Source organism: Channa argus, chromosome 4 (assembly GCF_033026475.1).
Source record: "Channa argus isolate prfri chromosome 4, Channa argus male v1.0, whole genome shotgun sequence".
In the NCBI taxonomy this organism is placed as follows: domain Eukaryota; kingdom Metazoa; phylum Chordata; class Actinopteri; order Anabantiformes; family Channidae; genus Channa; species Channa argus.
The window spans coordinates 11,572,899-11,595,368 of record NC_090200.1 but is presented as its reverse complement, the minus strand read 5'-3'; the positions used below and the strand labels follow the sequence as shown (position 1 = coordinate 11,595,368).

At 41.3% G+C, this 22,470-nt stretch overlaps 1 protein-coding gene across 3 annotated transcripts in view; it reads left to right on the top strand.

Moving 5' to 3' along the window:
• The first annotated feature begins 1,242 nt into the window (after positions 1-1,242).
• Positions 1,243-22,470, top strand: part of LOC137125829 (cGMP-inhibited 3',5'-cyclic phosphodiesterase 3A-like) — a 64,736-nt gene continuing 43,508 nt past the window's right edge. For 2 of the 3 annotated variants that reach the window (XM_067501934.1, XM_067501933.1), the window contains exon 1: positions 1,244-3,659. In XM_067501934.1, coding sequence (XP_067358035.1) covers positions 2,745-3,659 — 915 coding nt within the window. In that variant the 5' untranslated portion in view covers positions 1,244-2,744. Of the gene's footprint in view, positions 3,660-22,470 lie in introns of all 3 variants that reach the window. The other variant, XM_067501935.1, reaches the window with a different exon arrangement.

Below are 22,470 nucleotides of genomic sequence, written 5' to 3'. Positions count from 1 at the left end.
GCTGAGCTGTATGTCATAAGATTGTTTTCTTGTTGGATATGAGCAGGAGGCTGCAGGGTGTATCGTTATCAACTCTTTAGGAAACCTGCTTTCAGACATCTGCACTTCTTAAGTATAGATTAGGTCAGCAACAGCCCCAAAGGCCAATGTGGGTCTGTGAGTGAGGTCACATGTGGATCTGCAACATCCAAAGCAGATGTCTGATGAATTGCTCCTCATAAAAGATTCCTCTTTTACAATGGTCCGTGGCATTGCCAAATAGGGTAAGACAGTTAGGTGTGCATTTCCAAGTCGTTAAAATTCTTATGGGTAATTCAGAATGGCCTCTAGACCTGTTTCCAGAGACATCTGACAGATGATTTCGCAATGATCTTGTCCTGAGTTGCTGAGTGTAAGGGGTGCAGAGAGCTGAAGTGATTGATCTTTATCTGGGGCACGACATCTGAACCAGGAAGTTATGGACGCCATAGAGGAAGCATGCAGGTTAAGTTCTGTTCTTCCTGACCATAGACAATTTTCTGGAAAGCACAGCTGTTGGTTTTCATTTTTGATAACAATGGATTGTTACAGATATATTACATCTGCTATAGTAATTTTTTTCTCTTGTTTTCCAGCCAGTAATTGAAGTTATATTACATTACATTATCACACATCGGTATCGTTATTCTGGACAAACTTTTGCCCCAAACTAAATTTGTTTCTGAAATATAAAAGATGATGAAAAATGTCACAACATGACCTGTAAATGCATGCTTGTATATCCCTGGTTTCTGGCCAACGTCTACTCTCCTCTCTTCTGTCATGTTCTTATCGGTAGATTGGGAATGGTGAATGTTTCTGTACACGAAGCACTTTTGTTTTAACTCCATGACAGAACAGTTACCTATGGGCTCGGATAGGGTGAATAAGAGTTGATGTTGTTGTACAATTCTGCACACTTGGATCCAGCAGCTGTCCTTTGTGATACACGGCACTGAAAGGGCTGTCTGGCGCTCTGAGCATGTGCTGAGCAGTGATGGACGGGGCCTGGCCTCCTCCTGCTCCCATCGCTCTGTTAGTACTTCGTCTCCTCCCCTGCTTCCCACTAATCATAACTGACAAGGGATACACAGGACTCTGTCTTCACCCATGGAGAGAGAGAGTCGTGCTGACCTATCTCACTCTGTGGGAATGAGTACAGGTAGAGAGAGGACTGAAGGGAAAAATGCGTGCTAAATGAGTTGCTTCTCTGTTTAGAAGGCTGCGTGATTTCCATAAATTAATGAAGGACATGGTGCTTCAAAACCGAGCATGGCATGATGGAGCATTTGAAAAGACAGGTCTCTGTGTGCTTTTAGATCCTGTTAGGAGAAAAGCTGTTGACAAGCTTTGAGTTTGCATGTACTTTATAAAGTGTGTCTGTGGGAGAGAAAGAAAAGAGACCGAGGCTGATTACATGCAGTTAGCATGTTAGCTTCTTTTTTACACAACTGACTGTGCATCATGTGCTTTCTTAGCTGTAGCAGTTTATATATTCGAAAGTGGTGCATATGTGAGAGAGGATATGATCCATAGACACACCTAAGATCTGCATGCTGAAACATTGATGGAAACTTTCCACTGTGGTGCAAAACATCATCAGTGACACTGACTGAATATTTCACTGACCTGGAGTCAAACTGGAGGGTAACCACTGGACTGCTCTGGTAACAACACTACTATGCAGTGTACATGCACAGGACCTTCATGCATCTACACATTTTTTCACAATTAGAACAGAATTCAAATCAAGACAGTTTGAAGTCCTGGGGTTGGCTTGGAATGACACACACACAAAATCCTCATCAAAATGCACCCCTAGACTGAAACGTTTCTTTCTAAATGCACCATATTTATTTCGTTTTGCAATTTAATTCAGAGGGAAACTCCTTGGGAAAATGCGTCATCCCAAAGCAGATTTTTGCAGCAGTTTACAAAATGAACAAAAAGGATATTGTTTTACAAAAGGTATTCAAAAAATTCAACAGAAAAAAAAATCTCGACAAAAGTGAAATCTCGTGGAGACAACGCCTGCTGGGCTGGCTGAGGAAAGGTTTGGGGGTTTCACTGCTGCTACAGTATCTTGCTCCCTGTGAGGAGTCGGAACTCGGGGGTGTGAAAGATCTGAGACACTCGGCTGTTTGGGAAACACTCAAAACGCCGAGCAATAACCAGACGGACACTCACAGTCACACAGCTTAAATTCCACAGCCGTATTTATTCATCTTCGAAAGTAAGGGAAGCCTCTACCACTTAACGACAGACTGGGAAGTGGCCAAACAATGGACACAGGGAGCGTGTTTTACATCTTAATGTTCACGGAACGGGACTGATGTTTTGCAAAGACTGCTGCTGCTGCACGGACCGGGCCGTGGAGCCACAAAGCGACGAGAATGACACCAGGAGCGAAAGAGACGGCGCGCCACAAAGGAGGGCAAAGCAGGACGCGTGTGTGCAGAGAAGCGTTGCCCTAGATCTGTACAGCATCTGAGTTACTTTGTCATTCAGGCTCATTTCAATCTGTTTCGTGCAGCGGTTTCTCAGCCCGCGCACCTGAGAGAAACAGCATCACCACTCCATGCGTAAATCTGTGCGTATTCGCAGTACATTTTCATTATACGTACAATGAATTATGTTTGTTTTGTCACTAACTCATGTACTGTCCCAAGACCACACTGGTATAGAGGCATTACTGACTTCCTCATACTTCATATCTACCATGAGTGATGGCGATGCCTGCAGAATCTGACTGTACCGGTGCGCAGAGCAGCACTTATGAAAAAAGCTTCAGCGCACCGGATCGCAATGGTTATGTGAAAACATGTGTCATCCCACTGTACCGTGACAGAGTCTATGAGTCCTGGGGGAGACTGATGTGCACAAAAATATGGAGTTCCCAGAGACTCCGGAGTGCAGTGTGCATGGGGTCGCTTTCGGTTTTTCTCGCTCTGTTGGTCAAATGCGCGGACTGGAACGCTGAGTCCAGCAGCAGCGCTGACAACAGACTCTCGCATTCATCGTCCCCCGTTCACTTCGCTACAAGCTTCGCGGCGGAGCTGTTGCAAACTTGCTGGAGTGTGGTTTCGCCATTGTTCACTCTCATATGTGCCTTCTTTTGGGTTGGTGTGTACTTAATCCGCTGTGGGGTTCTAATCCAGACCGCCCTCTCGCTCTTAACCTTGTGCCACCTGGGCGAAACAGCGGCGTGGTCTCTCCTGGACGGGACAGACGAGCAGCTGTTTTCATTCTCGACAGCAGCCGTGGTCGTGCTCGTCTGCGTGGCCACCGGCGCACTAATGGTAGCTCGGCTCAATCAGGGCATATCTGTGATCGTATTCATCAGCATTGTCAGGACTATTTCGCTCTTCTCGCTGCACAAAGTACGGGCCACCTGGAGACCGTACGTAGCGTATCTGGTTGGAGTGCTGGGCATCCTGTTGGCGAGGTATGCTGACAAGCTCCTTCCCAACCAAGGGAGACACAAGGAGGGCTGCACCCCCGTGACTGAGGCCAGGGAAGAGATCCCTGTATTTAAAAGGCGCAGGAGGTCCAGTTCTGTGATAGCCTCAGACATGGCACACAATCAGTCCAACAGTAAGTCACATCGCCGGACCTCTCTGCCATGCATCCAGAAGGACCAGGTAAGAAGTTTCTGTCCCTTTCAACTTCCCCATTTCTGGCTTGTTTTCTTTTTCCAGCGAACACTTAAGTGTTCGAGGCTAAGACAGGAACTAAGGGAACTTTGACGATTAAAAAGGCTCTGCTGGCCTTCTATTACACAGAAATATTCAGTAATAATTAATTATAATATTATGGCTGTAAAACGGGTGTCATTATTATTGACAGCTAGAAAGGTTAACATTTCATGTAAGTGGTCTTTATATTTAGCTATTATTATTATTATTACTATAAGTGTTTTTATGATATGATCTTGTTTTACATTGCAATGCGGATGTTAAAGGCTGGATGTGCTCTGATCTTTGGTCAGTTGTTATTGCTCTGATTTGCACAGATCCTCTCTGGACTGATATCCTGTCAGAATCTGCAAAGGCACTGGAAGCCAAGCCTGAAATTATAACAATTTTTTTTTAATTTTACCATCACAGTAAAAGATTTAATTGATGCCTCATAAAAAAATTTAAAAACAAATTTTCAATTATAGAACCAAATTTCTTTCTAAAAAAATGCACCTTTGGAGCAAGGTAATGCTTTGTAATGTAGACACAGTCACAAGTGTAAACAAGAACCAAATTTAATATTTTGTTGTTAAATTGATGCTTCTTTACAAACTGTGGTTTGGAGTGCTGAGAAAAGGAAAGATGAGGATGTGATGTTAGTGATTCATCTCATCCCTAAAAATTTATATCATACATTTTCCTCAAATGATCTCAAAGCCACTGCCTGGCAAATGTGCTTTTATCTTTATGTCCTGGACTGTAATGCCGCTTGCTCCTCATCACTTTTCTTAAACCTCAGGATAGTTAAAGTACTATATCAAACCTTGTATGATGCTGATACAAGCATACCTGTACCTGAGTTAAGAGAGATGGGTGGCAGTCAGCTCCTCAGCCCCCCTTGTGGAAAATCAATGAATATGCGGGGCATGTGAACAGGAAACAGATTTTGCTGCGATCAAAGCTCCCGTTGTGACCTGGGAGTGCGGTTAGGTTGTGAGATGAGAAGCTGCTCTGTCAGCCTGGCCACTTGAAAGATGCCATCAGCTCTCAGGGCTAGTTAGCGTTGTAGTGTGCATGTTTGTTTTTCTTTGTGGTCGCACACACAGACTCATGCACATACACAAATTGGATATGAAAAGACTCTTTGGACATTTCGCAGTTTACACTTTATCGCGATTTAAGCTTGATGCTCAGCTGAAGCTTGTGCAGGTGTCAATCTTCAATAATTTCACATGCCGTCCGTGCTTTGCTGCACTGTTCGACTGAGGATGTATTTTTGTTTTTAAATGAGTGATGAGCTAAAAAAAAATCACTGGCTACATTCTTTACATTGTTGCTGTATGGCTATAAACAAGAATTTCCACACATGGCAGATACTGCATTTTCACACACTGAAGTGCTCTCTTTAATGCTGTGCTTTAAAGAGAAATTTGGGAAATGATGCAAAGAAAATGTACTTTTGGAGTCTTGCAAATATTTTGATAATTTGTCCGAAAATACATACATTCAGTATACACTTATGTGTGAATGTTTCAGGTAATAAACATTCACACATTTTTCTCCACTTCACACAGTAGTTTTCATTTAGGTAAAGGTGAACACAGACAGTAAACTGCCACGGTGCAATAAAATTGCCTTTTTTTCAGTTAAAGCAAGACAAAGACATATGTAGGAAACAAAGCAGGATGTATACCATTATGTTCACATTCAGACTCCATTTCTCTAAGGGATTCAAGATGGAGTTACTTAGGGAACAATAAAACAGCCCTAAAATCAAGACATTAGTCGTAAACAGCTCTCATTAATGCAACTGCAGCAATTTACATGTTTTGGTCTGCTTTAGTTTTTTTTCTCTCTTCCAGTGATTTTTCAATAAAAGCTGAGCAAGATAGAAGGACCAGACCAAGCAGACGATACCATGCAAAGATGCAGACATTTACAACATCTCTGACTCAGCCCTGTGCTGAGTGATGATCTGTATTGCATGTTTTTGTTGTGGCAAATAAAGACAACAGTGATCAGACTGACAGTAGGAAGTGACAATAACCAGGAATATAGCAGATTTTATGTAACAAACAACTAAGCGATCTACCATTTGCTCTCGTCTCTGACAGCAGTTCTAAGCAGTTGATCCATCATGGCCTGGCTGTAATTTAGACACACATGGCATACATATGCTGTCTTAACCATGTCTTGTCTGTGTGGTCTGCAATGTGTAAACAAGCCCATACTGACCCACACTAGTCATCACCTCTCTCACACGGGGCTCTAGCCTCCCTTAGGGTAGTCAGACACATGTTTTGGGGGCCACAGTGCAATCACCACATGGTGGCAGGGCCAAAGAAGACGTCAGATAGAAGGTTTAAAGTGACCAACTGTCTCTGTCTGAGGGAGAACTTATAGGTTTACCGCATGTCAGTGATGTGGTTATGATTTTCCAGGTAGTGCTTCTTGGTGAGATAAACTGAAGGGGCTGAAAAATGTTCCTCGTTTTGCCCTTTGGCTGTGTTTAATAGGGTTATGATGTTTTAAAGAAGCAGCACAGTACGAGAGGCATAACAAGTAATAGATCTGCACTTTGTTGACCTCGCTATGTTTGCATTAGTGCTCTGCATCTGAAGTGTTTGAAGAATAGTGTGAGGTTGGATGGAGGATTACAGTTGATACTTAACTTTGTTTTTCTCGGGAAGCTTCTCCCACAGACCTTAGAGTCTTACTATAAAGCTTCTCCAGATTGATAGGCACTGTGTAAAAACAGTTTATTCAGAAAATAAATAGTGCAAAGAGGAATCCCTCTGTCTCTTTCTCCTTGCAAGCCTTAAACTGCCATGTTGCTCTCTGCCACTCTGCAGAAGCCAAGCTCCAAGGCTATCCTTCAGTTTGCCCAAGTGTAGAGTTAATAAACAGCCATTTTCCCTCCTCTTGAATGCAATTTGGCTGCCAGTATGTATCAGCTCAGTAAGCAAGCATGTGTCACAACGCTGGGGTCATCCTCCCTATCATGGTTGTAATAAAAGAAAGTCATTATCAGCTGATCTGATAGTGGATAGACGGGGCCTCTGTGGGATAGATCTTCTTCTTGGGTTAATGGAAGATGACAGGCGGGTCTTCTGTGCTTCAGCTGGGGATATTGACTTGGAGGAAGAGGTGTGGACTTGTGGCACTTTTCACAGCCTGTAAGGAAATTTGAGCGCAAAGCTCTCTTGCTGCCGACATCAGCACTGTCAACGAAGTTTCTCTACTCACAAGCAATGGAAGGCAGCCTGCCAGTTTCCGCCACACATACGTTCTTCATTCTCAAAATAAACATACCTGAGCTGCAATGTTTGATCAGAAGCTGATTAGTCAGGGAGCAGGGAGTTAGATGTTAAGTGTTTCTTTTTGCGAGACGTTGGAAGCCACTCCCACTTCTGCCTGTGACTTCACCTCCCGCCACAGTGCTCTGCTCTCTGTCCTCTAACTGACACCAACACAAATATTATCCCAACCAGAGGAGGAAATTCTTTCTTAACTTGGATGATAAAGATATTCTTGAAATCTATGATAATGACTTCCTGTGGAATGGGCTCCAAACACAATTACTGTTGCTGTTGTAAATGTTTCCTGTGACTCTATTTTTGCTGCACCGTCCATAATTGAATTGTGTTTTGGATGGAGGAGTTTGTTGATAGCCTGTAGGGCAGTGATTTACCACTGGGCCACTGCACACTCTTATCCCAAACAGCCTGTTTGTATTCTAAACACATACTGTAGACTCATGGGATATGATGTTTTTTTACTTTTTTTTTTTTTCTTTTTTTGACTGGAGTGGCTGTGTTAGAAATGGGCTCATTGAAAGCCTCCTTCTGGAAAGGAAGCTGATATCAGCATGGGGTTGTGTGTCTTGTGATTGGGCGATCCTCTTCACACTTTCAATCCCCAGTCAGTCCCAGTGTATTAGCTGCACTGTGCGTGTGTGGGGAGGCAAGGAGTGGAAGAATTGGGGTAGAAATGAAAGTAGGTCATTCGAGGTTTTGTTTAGTAGCCAGGGAAAACAGCAGGCTTACTCTTACCCCCCTGAATGGTGGAAGAGTCTTGTGTGACGCAGTGTAGCAACTTTTAGAATGCTTGTGCTCCAGATTTGTGTGCATTACCTCTGCCATGTTAGTTAACCAGCTTCAAGCCACATTACACTCAGTTTCGGTCAGTGGTGGAGAAAACAAGCTCTTATTTTTATTTATTTATTTATTTATTTTTTGTATCACCAAACTTCTGGACAAACTGCTACAATGATCAACTCCCATCTATGTAAATCATATTTTTTACAACCTGGGCCGCATAGTGCTTGCAGTTCTATCAATATGTCATAATAAAATACTCGCTAAATTTATTGTTTTGGAGTAGTTTTGGATACATGGCAACATCAATGCAATAAAGATTGACCAGGAAGAAGCTAAGTAATTAGAGAACAAAAAGTCTTCTATAAACTAAAATAATGTTGCTGTTTAGCATAGTCTATTCTTCATCAGGCTTACTAACATGGTAGATTGTTTAAAGGAATAGGTTAACATTTAGGGAAATACACATTTTTGCTAAAAGTAAAATGAGAACTTTATATGAAGCTACAACCTGTGGCTGTTTAGATCAGCATAAAGACTTAAAACAGGGGAATACAGATGTTAAATTCACTTTTTTCCAAACAGGAATAAACAAGTGATTAAGCATATTTCCAAAAATGTAGAACTAATCCTTTAAAACCTGCATGATGCGCATTGCCCAATCTGGTTAGATAGCCTGCTGTGTTTGTGAGAACAATGCGATTATTATAAATAGCAATGATGACCCATAAGGCTAGTTAGTCATTACGTTCACTTACAGCAACAAGAGTAGCTCATATCCTGATTCTTGCCCTGCCTCCCTGATCACATGTAAGTCACCCAAACATGAAGTCCACGACAAAGTTAAGTAGTCCTTCTCTCTGTCTTTCCTACCCCTGGCACGACCACGATCTGGCTCCCCACTGATTACCATGGAAATTATAGAAGGACGTCCGTGTGAGCATGTGTGTGCAAATAAGCGTGTGTGTGCGCATGTGTGTGTGTTGCCAGCAGCTTGATGGCTGCCAGCTGCTGCAGGCTGAGAGGTTGAATCCGCTCGGAGAAACGCGGAGGGCCTCAAACCACAGACACAACCCAACACAGCTGGAACTGCTAGACAGGCACAGGCATCCGAGGCTGACACACAGCACACATATTAACACCTCAGGATACTAATAACAGCCTCACATTTGAATAAAATTGTAGAAACTGAAGCAAATTGTGATTTTGTGTGTGTTTGACAGTAGATTACATGCTGTACTTTCTTCTGCCGTCTGTTCTAGACTAAGGTAATTATGTCACTCAAGTTTTCTCTGTTACCATAAGAGACCGACTATTTCAGTGATGGAGGTGAACAGAATGTTCCTGGCACAAATGTGCATATGCATACAGTACGTGGGTGTGTGTGCTTGTGCATGAGTGTGTTTCTGTGTGTGAGGAAAAGATGGAGAAGGAGAGAACCTGTGTGTGCGTGTGTGTGCGTGCGTGCATGTGTGTGTGTGTGTGTGTCCATGTGCGTATTTGTTTGTATGCATGAATAGCTCTGAGTAGTGTGTATACTGTAGCTAATATGGTACCTGAGTTTGGTACCATCACCACAACGATACATTAATTGATCATTTACTACATTTTGATGACAATGTCTGATGCGTGTTGCAATCCTTTATGACGTTTTAAATTGGAAGGTTGCACAGAATATAGGGGGCTCAGATGAATTAGTTGTTTTAATTGCAATTTCCTGGAGGGACTTCTTAGGACACGGTCAGTGTTTTTGTTTGACAAATATTTTTACAAATAATGTCAAGTATAAAATTATTTTATTGGTTGAGTCAGTGATGGTATAATACAGTCTTATTTAAATGTATTAGTATTATATTAGGCAAGTATTAATTAATAGCTTTTGTATTGCATGATGCTGTACTAGTTTGCTATTGTGGGTGTATTGTAAAATTGTGCAATATACACTCTTGCTCATAAAGTTGGAATAATTTTGTTTTCAGACACATTCCTCTTTTTTGCAAAATTGAAATTAATTGTGGTTTAATTTGCACTGTGGTGTGTTCGGAAGAGATTGATCAATAGAGTTTTCGTCAAGGTATACACTTCACTAACTACCTAGAATTAATCACATTTTCACAACTATTTCATGACAAGAGGTAAAAAATATTTTATTCTAACTTTATGGGCAACAGTGTAATTCTACATGTTCAGTGATTACTGCATATAAAAATTAGTCTTTTGGCTCACCCTGGCATATTTTAAACAATGCAATTGATATGCTTTGTCCCTGTCATAAACATTAACAGCCAGAGAAACAAAAGAACCCCTTTTTTGTTCAGTAGAAGCCAGACTTTGTCAGTTTTGAGTTTTACAGAAAAGAACTGAATTTTGATTTATACCTCTATGTGCCAAATGAGCACTTACTGTATGTCTGCAACGCTGAATCAATGTTGTCATGCTTTAAAGAATGGGCAGGTCAATAGGTGCCAGTACACATGTGGTACAGCAGCACATTTGCAGGAGCTAAACTCAGCATGTTTAACTTCTATCTCTATTTATCCTTTTGAAGGGCCTTTTCAATCACACGAGGAACCCACCTTTAAAACAGTGATCCTTTACATGAGGTGACATTCCTGCGCTTGCCCTGCTGCTAAATGAACTGGAATGTGCAGGTTGAGCAGGGCCTGAAGGACGGCCTGTGGGCCCATTCACCCATTCCTCCCCTCCTCTCCCCGCGCACCCTGACCTGAGCCAACACCACCATTCTGGGTTGTCACCAGGTGTGCAGCTGGCCTCTACCGAATGAATAGACACTCTCACATCGCCTCAGGAAGTGTGTGCTTGAGTGTGTATGCGTGCCTGTGAGGGGGGTGTAGAAGTGCAGGGTGAGGGGGTGAGGCTTTACTGTACATGTAAGGCCTAGACATAAGTAGCTACAGTTAATAGAACGTTTGAAAAACAAATGGAAGTAACAACTCTGCATTTCCCTTATCCCAGTGTGTATGTGCACAATAATTGATCTTAAAGCTTTGGATTGGTGTCCGGGTTCAGAGAGCCAGCCATAGTGTCTCGGGTAGAAACAGAGCAGGTCACAGTCGCTGCTGCTGCTGCCACGATTCATTTAAGGAGCAGGAACATCGGGGCTATCCAATAAATCCAAAGATGGTCAGCAGTTAGGTGATTATGTATTTCAGGAGGATGACAAGGGAGGGTGTTTTTAATGGTGGATGAAGGTAGCTAGTAATCCACTACCTGCTTGTTTACAAATGGTTACAATGGGTTAGTGCCTATTATTTAAATCAGGTTGTTCATGCAGTGCTCATTTCTTTCCTTGCAACCTCATACGTTTACCACAAGGCGGTTGGATATTATGTCAAGAATACCAGTGGTAGGAAGAAATATTCAGATACTTTACTTGAAAAAGTAGCAACACAGCAGCTACACAGCCCCATCCGCTGCAAAATGTGATAAACTGTCTGCAGAGGGGATAGAAGTACACAACCTCAATCCTCAAATAAAACTGCAAGTATTGGCCTAAAAACAAATCTCCACTGCAGGTACCACTTCAAATCTTTTTCTCAAGTAAAAGAACTGAGCAGATGATCTATATTTAAATGAATGTACAAAAGTAAAAATACTTAATTAAGAAACCAAAGTATTTTGAACAACAGTAATTATGGCAAAACATGTACAGAAACTAGTAATAAAAAATAAAGACCAAAGAACATTAATGGTAAAGATGAAACTGAATTTGTGCTGACAGGTGGCTAACCCATAATGATACAATGCCATTTATCAGTTCATAATATTTTTATAAAACCATATGCATGATATTACACTGATTGGTCCTCATTCATAAATATATAAGATTCATATATGTTGTCACAGTGAAAATAATTTTATATTTATATTTTACATTTTCTAAGGAAGTTTACTCAGTCACAATAAAATAGATGTTATCTTCTTGTGTTTTCTTAAGAATTCTAATATTTTTTTTTTGCAAACTTACAGAGTCCTCTGGAGTAAAAAGCATCTAAAATGTCATCAGTCAAGTGAATAAAGCAGTAGTAGAAAATATCACAAAATGAAATTACTCAGGTAAATTACTAACATTTCAAAACTGTACTTGCAGTAGGTAATGACTTGAGTAAACATACTTAGTTACATTACACTCCTGCAAAGCACAAGCAGTTAGGTCCAGATTTCCTTAGATACTCAACCTTCATCCTTCATATAGTTTGTACTAAGGATAGAATTACTAAAAACAAGTATGACAGATAAAGATTGAACTTGAATGAGCACTGATTTTGGAATATTATCTTTTGGACCCACATGCCTTGAGCTTCAGTCACCAAGCTGCATGTCTACTTAGCTCAATGGCCTGGTGCAAGGAAATGTGTTATTGTAACCTCTGCCTGGTGAGCCCTCCCTGTCCATCTAACCCGCTGCCTCACTGGCTCGCCATGAGCCTGTCTGTCCCTGCAGCCAACAAGGCTTCTGCTGTTCACTGCTCAATGCAATGTTTTACTCTCTAAATATGTTAGAGTCCTTACATCTGTCTGTTAGTGGGGTTATTTCACCCCTTGCAGGAGTGAGGGTCTCGGGGTTTGGGTTAAGGGTTGTTTTTGCACTTTCAATTAGGCAGATATTAAAAGGGCAATCTAAAGCTGTAGCTCTGTGCAGAATTAGCATGATGGTATACAATGTTTGATATGATTGAAATTAGTATGTGTGTATAAACAAATACTGATGCTGGAATGCTGGAAATGATGCTCAGTTTAACAGCATGGAGCCATTTTTATAACACGTTTGACCACTGCTCACATTTCTGCACCCACTCTGCAAACAGAAACCACTAATGGTTAGCTCCAGGAAATGAGTTATTTTTATTAATTAAATATAATAAGAAATTGGGAAGAAGTTATCTGTTTTTCTGTTTGTTTGTTTTCAATTGGATTTAAAAACATTTAAGCTTTGTGATTCTATATTTACCATTTATCCAAATTAGTATCATTCCCCATGGTAAGACTAAACTTTTGTGTGTGTAGAAAATGTGTGCACACTATAAAAAAGTTTAGGGGAACTTTTTTCCCCTTGGTGTGTAAATATTAAATTTTATTTTTAAAATGAATGTTGTATTAAGTTGATATTCACCAGTCTGTGAGGACAACACACCCGAAACACCAGAGAAACAGTATTCCTGCACCTGCAGGAGTTCAACTGCACTTTGTATTGTTAAGTTCAAATTTGTGAGTCTATGCTCAGTTGTTCCAGATTTGTTGAGACAAAGTCAGCCGCTATGACCTGTCCTCAGGTCATTGTTATCCCCAAACTCAGCTCAGGCCTTGGCTTTTTGTCCATGAGGAGTTTGACAATGAGGTGACCCCCTTCCAATACTATGATGCCACTTCTCTGTACACTGTAAACACCTGCTAATACACACACATGTTTCAGCAGACTGGCAAAGCAAGGCCTCATTGATTTGTTGCTGCTATGCTCTGCATTGCCCGGAGACACTAAACGATGTCAGGGCTGATGTGTTTTTGTGTAGGTGACATCTGTTTATACATGATCACAATCGATGGCTTAAAACAGCAGTCTTTTCTGTGCATGTGTGTGTGTATGTTAGTGTGTGTGTGTGTGGTCAGACAGTGTAGTTGAGATAGTGGACTATTGGTTCCATGTGCTCCCTCCTGTCCAGCATAGCCCGGCATGACAACGTGTGAGCCACGCTGATGAGACACGTGCCATTGTTTCATCAGACTTTGAAAGGATCCCCTTCTGCCGTCCTTCATCCACACAGATACCACATATCCGCATGCTTTGTGTGTTATTGTGAAGTCTCTCTGTGTTGTAAGAGAGGGTTAAAATTCAAAACGGGCTTCGGAAGAATGTCATTGGGGTTAGATTAGGCATACACGGGCCTTTGCAGGCATGCCTCCGGCTTCCTTCTCTTTTCATTTTCCATTACCTGCTGTTCCATTCATATTTTTGCTGAGTCCTGCTTGGTCTTCTCTGTTCCCGGCCAGCTTAAATGAAATCTCCATACCTACTGCCGCTGACACCTCTTGTCTTCTGTTTTTTTTTTTGCTTTTTCATTTTCTCTGATCTGTCCTCAGGTCCTCAGACTTGGGCTGGTTTAGCAGCCTCAGATCTTGGATCACAACGGAGGCTCTGAGCCCACATTGTTGAATTAATCTTTTATAAAAATAGGACTACAAAGATTGTATGTAATCCTGCAACTCTTTTTTACCTCGTCCTTATTGGTGAGAGAACTGGTGGTGTATTGGTGTTTTGACATTTTTTGTGTGTTTTTTCCTTTGAGGATAATCAACCCTTCCCCTTGTGTCTCACTGTCATGGTCATACCCACTTCAGCTTTAAGATTTAAGACTTGTAAGAGGTTTGGCAGGTGATTCATCAGGGCTTTGTATAGAGCATTTCCATTGTAAGGATGAAGAATAGCATGTGGTGGTTTTGGCAAATCTCCACAAACTGGAGAGGCAGAAGGACTTTTGACGTCATCGGGAAACGTGACCCACTTCTCAAGAGGCAAGGAGCCTTGGGCTGGTTGAGCAGATGTTGCACAGATGAGCCCGCATGTACACGCACACACACACACACACATACACACACACACACACACACACACACACACACACACCTACCTCATGTGCAAACTTTCTATTCAGCTTTTATTTTCCATTAAAATACCCACAGTTAAAGAATTGACAGTGAATTGACTTTAGTCTCATTTGAGCTTGTGATTGCACACAGGTGTGAAGTGGCAGAAGAGGTAAAGCATGACAATGGAGGGGTCATTCAGCTCAGATCTGATGGGTTTTCTCTAAACTGGTCTCAAATGGGTAGAGAGGCCCTTCAAGCAGCTTTCATATGATGTCTTTCAGCTGCATTGCTGCTGTTATGTAACCTGCATGTACGGAAGTCGAGATGATGTTAGTCTTAAGAGAACTTCTAAGAGAACTTACATCAGGTACTGACTCTGTCTTTCAGCCAGAGGCCATTTCCTCCTTGTCTTCTTCTCTGCCATCACTCTTTCACATATTATGTAAAGCCTTTCTTTCGGCCTGTCAGTTCATTAGACATGTTATAGTACCTTAGGATCTCCTCATCTTTGTGTTCCTTGCACTTTTATTGAAAATGTATAGATGTCTGACTGGGTATATCTCACAGTTTGAGGCTGGCATACATTCCCTGTACCATGCCCTTTTGTAATAAGTATTTTTATGTTAATAGTGGATGACATGACAATTAGTACATGAAAGGTGTTGCTCATTGAAACAGTATAAAGACATATTCAGCAGCTAATCGCAGCTCCACAGAGTATGTGGTGTCTGTCGCTTCAGAAAAAAAAAAAACTCTTCCAAAACTAGTGCACACTACTTGCTCAATACCAAACATCAGACAAACAAAGAACACTGTGGAGCACTAGCAGCTGAAGAGACAAACATGTCCCTTACCGCTAAAATGAGATGGTGGAGAGAAACATGACTCCGGGTAAATGATAGAGTTTCATGTCTGCTTTGTGTAAATATGCAACATTTGCTAATAAGTTTGTCTTATCAGTGAAATGCTGATGAATTTACAGCTCATTTTTAAGATAAGGTAACACTTTATTGATCCCTGTGGGGAGGTGTAGAAGCTACTAGGAGTCTGAATAACTACAATAAGATTAAAATATAATAACATAAAAACAATGATAATAAAAATTAAATTGTGGCATAACACTTTATTGTTATTGCAGGTTTCATTCTGCTTTAATACTCTGCTTTTTTTATTTTATTTATTTATTTATTTTCAGTCATTGCTTTGTCACGTGCCACCCTGTGAATCTGAACTCAGTCCCCTGTGGGAGATGATGTTTCGTCTAATCTGGTTTCACCCCCTAAACCCGATCCAGTCGTAATGATTTGTGGTGTAACCGATCTTCTACATAATTTGTGGTAATGAGGGGAAAAAAACACAGGCATTTCACAAATTTCAGTTGATTAAATCAAATCATGGATACACTATGTTCATTCACTGTGCTTGTAGCAGTTCATTTGTTTGGAGTGTGTAGTGGACAGAACACTCCAACCTGCAATCTGAGAGTTGTTTGATTTGTGTATGGACACCACGGGTTTGACTTATTCATTTGAAATCATCATTTAGGAAATGTTTCCTGATAACTTTCTTTGTGATTATTTGGACCACTTTCAACAGATGTTTTTGCATTACAATTTAGTCTCTGTCCATATCGGGTTCACAGGATTTCTCGGAATATTGCATGGCTTCACTATCTGCCAAGCTGGATTCAGTTTCCAATTTCTGAGACAAATCTGACAAATATCTTAAATCTATGGAAAATAGAATAATCAAGTGTCCTCTTCATTTATACTTTTTTACCTCAGGAAAAAGCCTGATGTTAAATTATTTCAGTATGTCCAGAAAACAAAATGGTGGCCTTTCAACTCTGTGATGAGCTCGTTATTTCACAGATGTCAGCAGCGATGAAGATTGACCGCCTTTAAAGAGCAACTTAATTTACTGTGACTGGAGGTCTTTACGTTTCTTGTCCACTCTGTTGTTGAGGGAAAGTGAGCTTAGACCAGGCCCTTACTTCTTTTTCCACATGTGACGATGTTGTTGCCCGATGGCAGGAGGGCACTTGGATGCCGAAAAGAAGCAGAAACAGAAAACATTCAAAAAAACACACTTGCGCATGCACGCAGAGCACACCCACACACCTGCGTAAAGTAGGCTGGAGCCTGCGATGTTGCCACAGATGTAATAAGCACTCATTCATTTCCACGTTGGCAGAATGTTAAGACTGATTCAGGGGCCGGTAGATGAAAAGGTCAGTGGGCTTGTTTTGAGTGAGTTTAAGATTTCCATCATCACGCCGCATGCTCTACCAGGCCCAGTCCAAGCTACACAAACAGCGTCTCTGAAGTGCTTGACAGTCTCGATTCTGCCATTAAGTCAATAATCTGCCTTCAGTCCTCTTCCTCTCTCCTCCCCTCACGACTGACCGGCTGTTAGTTTACGTACTTCCCTTTTTACTTACCCTCAACAACGCTTGTCCAAACAGGAGCATAACTTTCCTCCTTATGTGTTTCCCTTTCTCTCACCGTGACATTTTCCACAGTTCTTCCACTTTTTGTCGCCTCCTCACTTCTCACCCAGCACCTTTCATTGTTTCCAGACAGTGGTGAAACTTATTGAGGGAAATGTGTGGAGGCAGGTTGAATGTAGAAAGACAGGGACACACACACACACACACACACACACACACACACACACACACACACACACACACACACACACACACACACAGACAAGGAACTGTTCCAGGAAAGTGGCATCTGTGTAGCCCATTAGACAGGGATTCAGTGGACCTGTGAAGGCCTTTTACATATGCTGGTCAGCTGCTGGAAAGGAACTGGAACCAGGGTTCACATTTAAGGGAAAACATTAAGGGAGGTGATGCATACACAGACACAAAGACTTCAAAGTCCTGTAGTGCCCTTCACTGCTGCCCTGGTAGCATTGCACTGGCTAAGTCAATTCATTTCCACAGAGCCTGGCTGCAGTGTGAAGCGGACAGCTACCCCGCTGGCTGCAGATAAACTTTTACTCCGACTCACACACTCAACACATTCCTATAGTCCTCACAGCTCAAATCATAACCCTTAAAAGGTTTGAGGAGGTCTGAGGATCATAACTAAAGAGTGTGAGATAAAGTGAACTCTAAGAGGACTCTCATCAGTAGCAACACAGTTATTTTTGCAGGAAAAATCCAACCATGGTGTAATGTTTGCTGAAATGGCTCTCTAGAGTGGGGGTCTACCCCTTGGCTTTAGTAGGAAAAGAGCAAGAGAGGAAGATCGAGGAAGAAGGGAGATGGGAAGGAGTGTTTCGCAAAGGGCTTTGGGAAGTCAGGGTTGGTGGTGGTGAGGGGGATCTCGTCAGACCATGCAGCTGTGATTCATTAGTATATTTGTGTTGGTAGGTGACTGGACCAAGTACAGACTTTACCCATAACATTGAACTTTTTGTACTGTTTTTATACAAGTGTGCAAAGAGACGTTCCTATTATATGTGTAAGGGATAAAATGTGATTGTATTGGAATGTACAAACAGAATAGCTCACAATTTATTTTTGGTTTTCATTTTTCCAGTAGAGTGACTGAATCCAGAGACTGTTTAAATAGTAAGAACGAAAAAGCATCATAGTGGAAGTGACAATGTGCAATTTTCTGAAATGATTTTGGTGTTTTTAGCGATTGCTGATCATTTGTTCCCTCTCAAAAAGACAAATTCTTTTACTATCAACTGTACAATATATGTCATAGCATTTCAGCAAGGGAAACAAAAAGTTTTGAGAAAATCAATTTAATCCAGGTGAATCATCCCAGTAGGTGCAGCATCTTGGTTTGATCCCCAGGTCCTGGCATTGAGCAAAACACTGAAGAACCAAATTGCTCATGCCACAACTGGTGTGTGTTTGTGTGTGCGTGCGTTTGTGTGTGTGCACAAACCTATTCTGTTGAAACATAATAATATAATTATATTATATATTATATATTTAATAACATATTTTTTAAGTTTACATTTTTTTCTATTCTTCTGAACTACCCCCCTCCCAGTAGTATGTGTGTGTGTGTGTGTGTGTGTGTTTGTGTGTGCATGCGTGCGTGCGTTTGTGTGTGTGCACAAACCTATTCTGTTAAAACATAATAATATAATTATAATATATATTATATTTTAATAACATATTTTTTAAGTTCAAATTTTTTTCTATTCCTCTGAACTACCCCCCTCCCAGTAGTGTGTGTGTTTGTGTGTGTGTGTGTGTGTGTCTGTGTGTGTTTGTGGGGGGGTTCTTATTCAAAGTTTCTATGGCCAGGGAGGCTTGTCTGGTGAATGTTTACTAAAATCTAGTGCTGCAATAAATATGTAGAAAAATGACGTATTACATAACAGCACTATGCTCTAATAATTTATATGACCACACCTGGTCTTTCTCAAGGTAAATCCATCAGCGAAAACTAGAAAAACATGTTATTCTAATGTCTCAACCCATGCTAGAGAAGACGTAAGGAAGTGTAAATGTGCTACTCAGATCCAACATTTTCATCCAATGAATCCAAACCCTGTGTGTTTTCTGTGTATTTTGATATTTATTGTATGTTTAGATTTTCATTATAGTAAATATACAGAATTTTTCATCGATAGGTTTTCGCTTTATTCAGTAGTGCTATTAAGTGTAGTGTTTAGAGTGGGGGTGGCTGTAGCTCAGTTGATAAGGCAGTCATCCATGGACCACAGGGTCGGTGGCTCGATCCCCGGTCCCAGCTATATTTCAAAGTGTCTCTGCCCAAGACACTGAGCCCCCAACAGCCCATTCCCATCCCCAGCTGTGCAGTGCTGGTCCAAGCCTGGTAGAAATTGGGGAGGGTTGTGTCAGGAAGGGCATCTGGCATGAAAACTGTGCCAAATCGACATGCAGACAATGATCCGCTATGGCGACCTTGAACTCACGGGCTAAGCTGAGAGGACAAAAAAAAAAGAAAAAAAGTAGTGTTTAGAACATTTGTGCCCTCACATCTATACTCAAACTAAATTCACAGATTTTTAAGAATAGACACACACAACCTTTGACATAACTTCACATCGAGTTTGTAAAGTAAGGGTGTTTTTGTGTAATTGTTCGTGTTCCTCATATCACATCATTTTAATACCATGAAATTCAAGTGGTTTGGCTATTTAACTCAATACATCTGTAAATGCAACACAAAGTAATATGATTATTTCCCATGTGGTTATACTTTTCAGAAGTTTGTCAGTAATGAATTACATTTGGGAAGTAACTCAATAACCCTGTTTCGGATCATGTTTGGAGAGCCTCCCACATATTTAAAAGTTAGTCATGTCATTAGAGCAAAGTTTTAAGGAAAATGTTCCTTCTGGGTGGTTTGCGTTGCTCATGTTGATGTTAGGAGAGGAACTGCTCTATGTTGTTGGAAGATGTGTTGTGTCGGAGCACCTGGTCGGAGCCTCAGGCAGCGGACGTGGCTGCTCATGCTGCATGAGACTCATTTAGTTCACTGGGCTGCCAGGTGTACTGTAGCTTAGTTCAACACAAGCGCAGAGCACACACATTGCATGTATACATCTCTGTTTGCTAATAGGTGTACAAATAAGACACGGTTATGCGCTTTGTGGGGACACATATAGGGAGAGCTATTGAACTTGTAAGGCTCTAATCACATTAACATAGATATGATATCACCGTAACCATATTAGCGTTGGTGCAGAGTGTAGTATATCAGGTTTTGACCAGAGGTCAGTCACATTTGTGGCTGGGAAGTGACATGGAGCGCAAATGTAATAACTGAACTTGCGTCATGCACATTACGGAGAGCTGAAAATACAGATACTGCAGAGGACGACGGACACTCGATGAAGCTTACACATGCAACATTTCGAGAGATGAAGGTGTGCGACTCGAGTCACTCTGCTGCAGTTACAGTGTGTCTTTTGATCATTGCTGATCTCCCTCACTCACAGAAGAGACTAAGCTATGCTCAAAAAGGACTGCGTCATTACAAAGAGCAGCATCCGTTTGATTTTTTTTTTTGATGTGTACAATGAAATTCAACATTGGAATAATATTTATATCTTGACAAGATGTTTGCTCATAAATATAGAAACGTATTTTTTACTTTAGAGGTAATTTATTTAAATTGATGACATAAACTGTTTTGAAAAGCTGTTCTAAGGAACTGGGGTGAACACTTAACTTACTTAGAATTTCTCTTTTCTCTCTTCACTTTACAACTGTATAATGTTCTAAGCTGATTGCAAAAAGCTTTCCTTTACTGCTGCATTAACTATTGTGATCAGTGCCTCTTTGTAGTAGTTTGTGGAAACAATGAGGCTTGAACCCTTTACACTCATGAACTGTTTATTTAAATGTGGGGGCGATGCCTGTAAAAAAATGAGAGCAAGCGATTGGGTGGATCTCAGCAACATGCCTTCGAAATTTTCAAACTATATCCCCACATTAACGTGAAGGCCACATAAGGTTAATCATTAAATACGCATGTTATTTACTATTTACAGGGGACATAATTTAAACACAACCACAAAAGGCACCAACCTCCCACCCAAATCTTAAGTGATGAATCAGGATTTTGCTGTTTCATAGAGATGATGTTAAGACAATGTGAGTTAGGGAATTCAAAGGGCTGAGCATCGCTCACTGTGATGACCCATCAGTGGTGCAGCCAGTTATCTTTATCCACCAGTGGCACTGCTCACTCTCATTCAACACTTAACCAAAAATGAGTGTGAGTTAGCTCAACTGGTTATGGAACATGCATGTAATGGATTCCTATGTATGAATGTGTCTGTCTGGACTGTTTATAAGGCAATTTTACACATGCAGCTGTTTTTATAGTTTTTTTTTTGTGTGTGTGTGTGTGTGTGTGTGTGTGTGTGTGTGTGTGTGTGTGTGTGTGTGTGTGTGTGTGTGTGTGTGTGTGTGTGTTTGTGTGTGCACCATGTTTGTGCACCATTATTTTATCTCCACACCAGAGATAAGCAGTAGAACCTTGGGTGAAAGCACATTTCATATGATTACCGCTGAAACGACTCAAGCCAGTCTCTGCTGTTTGGGCTCTGGTGACGCTCACCGTCTGTCCGGAATCACCTAATGGTCTTTGTGGTGGGAATGTGCACAGCCTTAGTAATGGAGTCTGGATCACATGTTTGTCTCAGGATACTCTTCTCTGTTATGCCCGTGGTTCTTAATTACCAGTTTGACTGTTTATCCACACTGTTTGCCTGGATCCTTATCAGCCCTAACAGTGTTTTAACTCCCAGTGGAGAATGTGTGGGAGATGGTGAGAGGAAGTCTGCATGTGTGTGTTATGACGCACAGTAGTGTCATGTCAGCGTGCATGTTTGATGTACTTTTGCCAGACATGGGTGAGTGTGTGTGGATTGCAGAACACACAGATTCTGCCATTGATGACCTGGTTGTGGCTGTGCTGATGAGGCAGTGTTTGAGCCTGGTGTTGTCGGGACAAAGAGTCAGACTTGTGTTCTGCAGTCACAGTCGTGTTTAAGTTTTTTCCTCATTCCTCAACACTGAGGTTATTAAGCAAATGGTAAATTTGCTCATTTTGTAAACTATATCAGGAGGCCTTGTAAAATTACACAGATTTCACTGAGTCTGGGTTATAAAAGTGTTCACACAGTGTATCATCACTCTGTTTTTTATTTAAAGTGGAGCTGCTAGAATGAGTTGGCACTGTGTGTGCTTACAAGTGTGTATCCATATGCTTTTGTTTGTGCGTCTAGTGTATGGGTCTGTGAGTGTGTGCACATATGCAAGCATGTGTGTAACCTGAGCTCTGGCCATCTCTCTGTGTGTGAGTAATGGTCCCGGTTTTATTGGCCAGCTCCTCAACAGACTCTATGAGTAATCACATAATGCCTGCTCTGACGTCAGAGCTGTTTCCATGGTAACACAGTGCTCCCCACTCTAGGGAGGTGCATTCATTTTTTTTTTCTTTCCCCCACATCTCGTCCTATGTGCGCTCAAAGCTCCGGCTCCAGATGGAGACATTACTCCTCGAGCTAAAACCACTTCCCCATAATCTATAGTTTCACAATGTCCTTGTGTGATTA